At 46.8% G+C, this 8,508-nt stretch overlaps 1 protein-coding gene across 1 annotated transcript; it reads right to left on the reverse strand.

The window, feature by feature from the left end:
- Positions 1-759: 759 nt before the first annotated feature.
- LOC308162166 (GTPase IMAP family member 8-like) lies at positions 760-6,699 on the reverse strand. The gene is made up of 4 exons (XM_080536291.1): positions 6,667-6,699; positions 2,223-2,927; positions 1,363-2,055; positions 760-1,121 (listed from the first exon to the last, which is right to left on the reverse strand). Exons 1-4 carry the CDS (start codon positions 6,686-6,688, stop codon positions 985-987), a joined length of 1,557 nt encoding a protein of 518 aa, XP_080392417.1. The 5' UTR covers positions 6,689-6,699; the 3' UTR covers positions 760-984.
- Between the last annotated feature and the right edge of the window lie 1,809 nt (positions 6,700-8,508).

Here is an 8,508-nt window from a genome sequence, read left to right on the forward strand (position 1 = left end):
AATACTTTTGCAAGGCACTGTAGATGATGAACATAAACATAGATGATAAACATAAACATAGATGATAAACATTTAATGAAATTAGGAAATGAATCAAGATCCTTCAGTAGACTGCAACCATGGCAACCAGGCCAAGCTTGAGTCAATCAATCAACTTGATCAATGTCAATCAATCAAAGTGGTGAACAACATGAACTGTAGAAACAGCCTCGAGACTGTTGACCTAAAAACCCTGAGAGGGAAACCCTCTCTTCCTCTTCCTCTTCAGGGTCAGGGTTAGGGTTAGGTCAGGTGAGATCAGCATTTACATAAACTGAAACTGAATACATTTACATTTTTAGGCTTTTTTTTGTGTGCATATTTTTGGCATTTAGCAGACGCCTTATTCCCAAGCGACTTACAATCGATACATTTGACTAAGCAAGTGAATCATCAATCCACCAGTCGTAGCAGGAAAAGTAATCCAGCTCAGGCCAGGGGCCATTGGCAGTCGTCGTGCTAGAAGAAGATTATAAAATGTTTTTATAATAGATACTGGAGGGACAGTACAGGGGGGTAGTAGATGTCTCAGGAGACACAGTGCTGGGGGGTAGTAGATGTCTCAGGAGGGACAGTACAGGGGGGTAGTAGATGTCTCAGGAGGGACAGTACAGGGGGGTAGTAGATGTCTCAGGAGGGACAGTTCAGGGGGTAGTAGATCTCTCAGCAGGAGGGAGTCAGCCCCATCCACACCTCTCAGCAGGAGGGAGTCAGCCCCATCCACAGCTCTCAGCAGGGTCTACTGTTGGAGAACCTCTGGATCCTCTGTGAGGACATCTAACCTCCTTTTGTTTCCAGATCCATACCCCGTCTCCCCACTCACTGTAACACAACAACAACAACAACAACAACAACAACAACAGATCAGATTCTGGAGAAGCTTTGCTGCCACCATGGAAGCACAACAGTATATCATGTATATATGTACCGGTATGTGATGGAAGCTCAACTGAGACAACATTCTAATTTATATGACTTGCCATCACCCAGAACCCCTGGGATTTTTTTTGTCTTTCTTTCTGACTCATACGTTGATCCCTGCCCAGAGTCATCCCCTGCTGTTGTAATGCTCTCTCCTCCCACTGTACAACAACAACAACAACAACAACAACAACAACAACAGATTGTGAGGAAACTAGCATCGTGTTGGAAACCACTTCATATCTGCAGGGCTGGACTGTTTGTGGTCTTTATACCAAGTCATTAACACGTATTGATGACTGACAGATGCAGGAGGATATTCAAACAATAATATTTTAATGATGTTCTATGCTTGATAATCACTACAGTTACTTTACTCAGGGATGTTAGAATCATACTCACTGCTCGGAGGATTCCATTTCATGCTCGAAGCTCCTCCAAGTGTCGTAAAAGTCATCGATGCCGTTTGTCTCCATAAGACATCCATTTCTCGTTCTCTTACAGGAATAAACACATCTCCACTGTTCACTGCCACCATCTCCGCTATCTTCTCCAGCAGCTCTGTGACCTGGGAGCTATCACCCCTATCTCTGTTGTTGAGGACATGATACCTGTTCCCACATTTCTCAACAAGCCACTGGAGGCCCTTCCCTTCACTCTCAATGTGCTGCTCAATGGCTGTGTCTCCCAGACAGTCCCCCCAGGTGAACAGCACCATAGTGTGACTCCAGACTCCCTCACAGAGAAGCGTCAGGTGTTCTTCTGCAGCATTAGCCTCTTCCTCAGCGAAGGAAACATGCAATGGTATGACCAGGAGGAGAGTGTGAGGTCCTGGAGGACACAGAGATACACTCAGCACAATCTCCTGTTTAACCTTCTCAGGAGTCTCCTCTACAGGGTGATATTTCCTCCAGCCTGGAGTGTCGACCACAGTGACCTGCCTCCCTGCTACTTCTCCCTGTCTCTTCACACACTGAGCAGCTGTCCCCAGGTCAAACGCCTCTCTGCCCAGGATGGTGTTTCCTGATGAACTCTTCCCTGCAACCCTGGACCCCAGCAGCACGATCCTCAGCTCTGAGAGATGGGGGGAGTCATCTGATAGAGAGAGAGAAACAACACATCTCTTATTGACATACTGGCTTTCCCCTTATTTAACATCCTTAGAACACCATTGTGTCATTTGGGAGTTTATGACAAATTTGAGATATATGTGATACCCACAATGTAATATCTCATTAGCTGTTATCTTCAAACATGCTCACCTTTGAATGATCTGTTGTTCGCTCTTTGTTTCAGCACCGTCACCTGTCTCTGTTTTGCTCTCTCTTTTGTTGGTCTTCTCCACACTTCTATCTTCTCCAGTGTCTCTCTCTCTATCTCATAATGGCCTCCTCTGTTTCCTGCCACCATCTCCTCTATCTTCTCCAGCAGCTCTGTGACCTGAGTGCCGTCACCCCTGTTCTCATTGTTGAGGACATGATACCTGTTCCCACATTTCTCAACAAGCCACTGGAGGGCCTTCCCTTTACTCTCAATGTGCTGCTCAATGGTTGTGTCTCCCAGACAGTCCCCCCAGGTGAACAGCACCATAGTGTGACTCCAGACTCTCTCACCGAGAAGTTTCAGGTGTCCTTTTACTGATCTTCTGTCTTCTTGAGTGAATGAGCGATCCACCCGTATGACCAGGAGGAGAGTGTGAGGTCCTGGGGGACACAGAGACATACTGTGCACAATCTCCTGTTTAACCATCTTAGGAGTCTCCTCTACAGGCTGATCCCTCAACCAGCCTGGAGTGTCGACCACAGTGACCTGCCTCCCTGCTACTTCTCCCTGTCTCTTCACACACTGAGCAGTTCTCCCCAGGTCAAACTCCTCTCTGCCCAGGATGGTGTTTCCTGATGAACTCTTCCCTGCTAACCTGGACCCCAGCAGCACGATCCTCAGCTCTGAGAGATGGAGGGAGTCACCTGGCAGAGAGAGAGAGAGAGAGAGAGAGAGAGAGAGAGAGAGAGAGAGAGAGAGAGAGAGAGAGAGAGAGAGAGAGAGAATGAATGTCAAGAAATATGTAATTTTATTCTCCCCAGCTCACGACAAAGGTGTGTGTCTGTGTGTGTGTGTGTGTGTGTGTGTGTGTGTGTGTTCCTATCTAAAATTGTGTTTGTGCACCTGACTGAACACCCAAAACCACATACTGATGGTTAAATCTGTAGAAATTTTGAAATGGACATTCTTATCTATCTATATACATGGACATGCTTATCTATCTATATACATGGACATGCTTAACTATATACATGAACATGCTTATCTATATACATGGACATGCCTATCTATCTATATACATGGACATGCTTAACTATCTATATACATGGACATGCTTAACTATCTATATACATGGACATGCTTATCTATCTATATACATGGATATGCTTAACTATCTATATACATGGATATGCTTATCTATCTATATACATGGACATGCTTATCTATCTATATACATGGACATGCTTAACTATCTATATACATGGACATGCTTATCTATCTATATACATGGATATGCTTAACTATCTATATACATGGATATGCTTATCTATCTATATACATGGACATGCTTATCTATCTATATACATGGACATGCTTAACTATCTATATACATGGACATGCTTATCTATCTATATACATGGACATGCTTATCTATCTATATACATGGACATGCTTATCTATCTATATACATGGACATGCTTATCTATCTATATACATGGACATGCTTATCTATCTATATACATGGACATGCTTATCTATCTATACACATTTAATTGACATTTCACACATAACAGGGTTTTCTATCTTTGTCACGAACAGAAAAACACTTATAAAGCCAAAGTGTATTAACTAGTATCACTGTAGTCGTATACTACATAGAGTTATCATGGTACTCATGACAGGATTTTTATGATTACACTTATTTTAAGGTAATATTCAAATCAAAACAAATCAAGTTTTATTTGTATAGTCATTTCTCACAAGATCAGAATCAGAATCAGAAGACTTTATTGCCATGACATGTAAACATGTTAGGAATTTGGTTTGGGACAATGGAGCACGGTTTACAGCAGGACAGGTGCAAGACAGGACAAGACAAACCAACATCAAAGTGCAAGAGTCATAATTAATATAAATATAAAGTGCAGAGATCAAGTGTTCAAGTGTTCATATCCAGACAGTCCAAAGCTCTCTGGGTGGGGGTGGAGAGAGGGTAGATAGATAGGGGTCAGGTCAGGGGGGGGGGGGGGGGGGGGGGCCCAGCGGCATTTAGGAGCCGGATGGCTGTGGGGAAAAAGCTGTGTGCATGTCGGGCCTTCACAGTTTTTAGGGACCGCACCCTCCTGCCTGAGGGGAGCGGGGCGAAGAGACCGTGTCCTGGGTGTGCGGGGTCAGCCATGATCTTCCTGGCCCTCCCCAAAGCCCTACTTTCAAACAGGGCCTCAAGGGGAGGCAAAGGGCAGCCAATCACCCTCTCCGCCGAGCGTATCACCCGCTGCAGCTTGGCCTTGTCCTTGGCCGCTGCAGCGGGGAACCAGATGATGATGGCGGAGGTGACGATGGACTCAATGATGGCCGTGTAGAAGTTCACCAGCGTGGTCTTTGGAAGGTGGAATTTCCTGAGCTGCCTCAGGAAAAACAGTCTCTTCTGGGCCTTTTTTGTGAGGGCGTCGATGTTGGGCCCCCACTTCAAGTCCCGAGAGACTGTCACCCCAAGGAAGCGGCATGACTCTACTGTGGTGACTGGAGTGCCTCCCAGTATGATTGGAGAGGGAGGGGGTGGGTTCCTCCTGAAGTCCACTATCAGCTCCACTGTCTTAAGAGCATTCAGCTCTAGGTTGTTCCGGGTGCACCAGGAGACCACCAAGTCAATCTCGCTCCTGTAAGCAGATTCATCCCCCCTGGAGATGAGCCCTACCATGGTGGTATCGTCCGCGAACTTGAGGAGCTTGACCGACTGGTGGCTGGAGGTACAGCAGTTGGTGTAGAGGGAAAACAGGAGGGGAGACAGGACGCAGCCCAGCGGGGAACCGGTGCTGATGGTCCTCAGCTCAGAGATGGACTTCCCGAGCTTCACCCGCTGGGTCCTGTTGGACAGAAAGTTCGTGATCCACCTGCAGGTGTAGTCAGGCACCTGCAGTGCAGAGAGCCCACACTCCAGTATGGGTGGCAAGATAGTGTTGAACGCCGAACTGAAGTCAACGAACAGGATTCTGGCGTAGGTCCCGGCCGTGTCCAGATGTTCCAGGACATGGTGTAGTAGAGCCATGTTGACCGCGTCCTCCACGGACCTGTTGGCTCTATACGCGAACTGCAGGGGGTCTAGGAGAGGGTCTGTGATGGACTTCAGGTGGGCAAGGACGAGGCGTTCAAAGACCTTCATGACTACAGAGGTCAGGGCAACGGGTCTGTAGTCATTCAGGCCTGTGATCCTCGACTTTTTGGGGACAGGGATAATGGTGGAGGTCTTCTCAACAAGCAGGCTGGTACCTGACAGCACTCCAGGGAGGAGTTGAAGATGTTGCTGAACACAGGGGACAGCTGGTCAGCGCAGAACTTCAACATGGAGGGTGAGACAGCATCCGGACCGGCCGCCTTCCGGGGGTTCTGTCTCTTGAACAGGCGGTTCACCTCTCTCTCTGAGACAGAGAGGTGTGGGCGGGCAGAGGGGGTGGGGCTCAGGGAAGAGAAGGGAGGAGGAGGGGAGGTTGGGGAGAGGGGGGGGGGGGCAGTAGCAGAGGGGGCAGACTGCAGTTCGAATCTGCAGTAAAACTTGTTCAGTTCATTTGCAAGGAGAGTGCTTTCTGTGGTCTGAGGGGGTTTTGGTTTATAGTTGGTGATTTGTTTTAGACCCTTCCAGACAGAGGCAGCGTTGCCATCTGAGAATTGTTGTTGCAGTTTCTCAGAGTAGCAATGTTTTGCTTGCTTAACAGCTGCCTCGAACTTGTACCTGGCGTCTCTAAACCTGTTCTTGTCACCCCTCTGCCAGGCATCCTCCTTCTCCAACCTCAGCCTTCTGAGCTGGGCTGTGAACCAGGGTTTGTCATTATTATAACTGACCCTGGTCCGAGTTGGAACACACGCTTCCTCGCAGTAGCTGACGAATGACGTCACAGTGTCAGTGTACGCATCCAAGTCGTTACCGGCCTCAGCCCCCGCCCACTCCACATAGCCCTCGTCACAGCCAGCCCGCTCTAACCAGGCGCTGGTTTTCTCCTTAGCCTCGCTGTTCCATGTTCTGAACGACTTCACTACAGGTTTTTACACTTTTAGTCTCTGCCTGTAGGATGGGATCAGATGGACAATGTCGTGGTCAGATTTGCCCAGCGCAGCTCGGGAAACAGCGTGGTAGGCGTTCCTGATGGTACAGTAGCAGTGGTCTAGCGTCCTCTCCCCCCGAGTGGGGCATTTGACCTGCTGCCGATATTTGGGCAGAGCCCGGCTCAGATTCGCTTTATTAAAATCCCCCAACACAATCACAGCACTATAAGATGTGATTCAATGCGCTTCACATGATGACAGAAGCAGGCAAAGGTAAAAAAACCTGTACACCTGTAAACCTGTATACCTTGAATTATTACAGTTGGTTCCCTCAATTAGCAAGTGTAAAGGTTTATCTGGGGTATGACTTGTCCAGGAGTGGGTCAGGACTGAGGAGGTTACCTGGATGATCACCTGAGGCCATTGTTGGATCGAGGCTCATTCAGGACGTCAGAGATCACTCCGCCCTCTGGCTGGGTGGTGACGTCAGAGATCACTCCGCCCTCTGGCTGGGTGGTGACGTCAGAGATCACTCCGCCCTCTGGCTGGGTGGAGACGAGGCCTCCGCGCTGGACTGCCTCCAAAACACACACACACACACACACACGAACTGACACGGCCAAAAGATCATTATACTATAGATGAGAGATAGAATACAGGCCTACATGTGGTACATACTATTGTATTCAGCCACATAGGCGGTTGTGCTTGCTTGTTTGTTTGTTTGTTTGTTTGGTTGGTTGTTTGTTTGGTTGGTTTTTAAAAATCTATAAATAAATCCAGATGTCGAGTTCTTGTGATGTTGTGCGTCCTAAGCTGCTGGTTAAACTAGTGTCGTATATTTCTGTAGTATGTATGATCTATGTATGAATATGTGGTATGTTTTAGACACACACACATGCCAGGGCATGCAGGGACACAGATGACCAGCAGGGACCTTTGGGGGTTGGGCAGGGACACACATGCACGCTGGCCCCTCCCCTCTGGAGGGGAACGGGGAGAGAGACACAGAGAGCGCTCTCTTGCAGCCCAGGATCCACGGGGAACAGATGTAATGTATAAACCTGCCTGTAACTGATTAAATTGTCTTAAACTAACTGTTCTTTGATTCATAATCAATAAGAATACACGACAGTAATGGCGAGCAAGTAACGGAGATAATATAACTTAATTTACAGTATTTTGCGAACTTCAATTCGACGAAGAAGGTAGATTTTCTGCAGAAATCTCTCTCTAGTCGATTGGTGTGTTTAAAATAGGCTGTAAATCTCAGATAAGTTATAGTCAAAAGAATCTGTGTAACGGTAATCTTGTTGGAATAGAAGCAAACTTTTCAGGATCTTTGATGGGTGGGTGGTGAGAGCCGGACTTGGAAGCCCGTTTTTTGTAAAATATAGTGTTTGATGGTAAGGTTTGTTTGTACGGTATTGGAATATCGTGTGTGTCTGTGTAAAATTCGGTGAGGTTGTGTTTATGTGTTGGAGTGTGGGTGGACTCGGTAGTCTGTTTTATATTGTAGCAGTGGAGAACATGTGAGGCTCTTTTGTCTGTTTGGAAGGACGCCATTGTGTCAGTGTACTTTCGGCGGAGTTTAGACGCCATTTGCATTTAGACGCCATTTGCAGTGTGTCAGAGAGTCTATTCTTAGACGCCATTTTTCTTTGTCCTTGAGAAGGACACACACAGAGGCCATCTTTATGAGGGAAACGTGAACGTAGAATATTTGAATGAGATAAATAATTGTTTAACTGGATTGAAAGATATTGCTGTGTCGTGAAAAGTAATCGTTTATGAAAACAAGTTGTGTTAAAGAGATTGTTTTAAGCAGGCCCCAATACGGCCGTGGGCTTTCAAGAACAATAAAGCCCTTCCCTCTTTCTGCTTTGCAAAAAGCGCAGACACACAGTGGAACATTCCTTTAGAAGGGAACCTGAGTTTGATAGATTTCGGTACTCATCTCTTAAAGATAACGATAAAACCATACACATAGACTAGTATTGATAGAGAAAAGATAGAGATATAGTGAATTGATCATTGGGGTATTTTAAAGTAGTTTAAAGTTTAAGCAATGTTATGTTGTAAAGATTGATCTGGGAGTCCACAGCGGGTTTTTCCCCCAGAAGGACAAAGACTAGCCCCTCCTTCCCCTACTCCATTTTTACACGGAGGCGCTGGCGCATGCGCAATCGATACGCAAGTCGGTTACTTGGCGCCGCCTGCTGGACGAAATACGACAATACATTT

This window comes from Nansenia antarctica (assembly GCF_963989245.1).
Source record: "Nansenia antarctica genome assembly, chromosome: 7".
Lineage (NCBI taxonomy): Eukaryota > Metazoa > Chordata > Actinopteri > Argentiniformes > Microstomatidae > Nansenia > Nansenia antarctica.

Excerpts from the sequence above, each read along its gene's own strand:
- LOC308162166 (XM_080536291.1), bottom strand. The coding sequence starts at position 6,688 with ATGGCCTCAGGTGATCATCCAG. Across the intron at positions 2,928-6,666 it reads GGCCTCAGGTGATCATCCAG|GTGACTCCCTCCATCTCTCA; the intron begins GTAACCTCCTCA and ends TCTCTCTGCCAG. Across the intron at positions 2,056-2,222 it reads GAACAACAGATCATTCAAAG|ATGACTCCCCCCATCTCTCA; the intron begins GTGAGCATGTTT and ends TCTCTCTATCAG.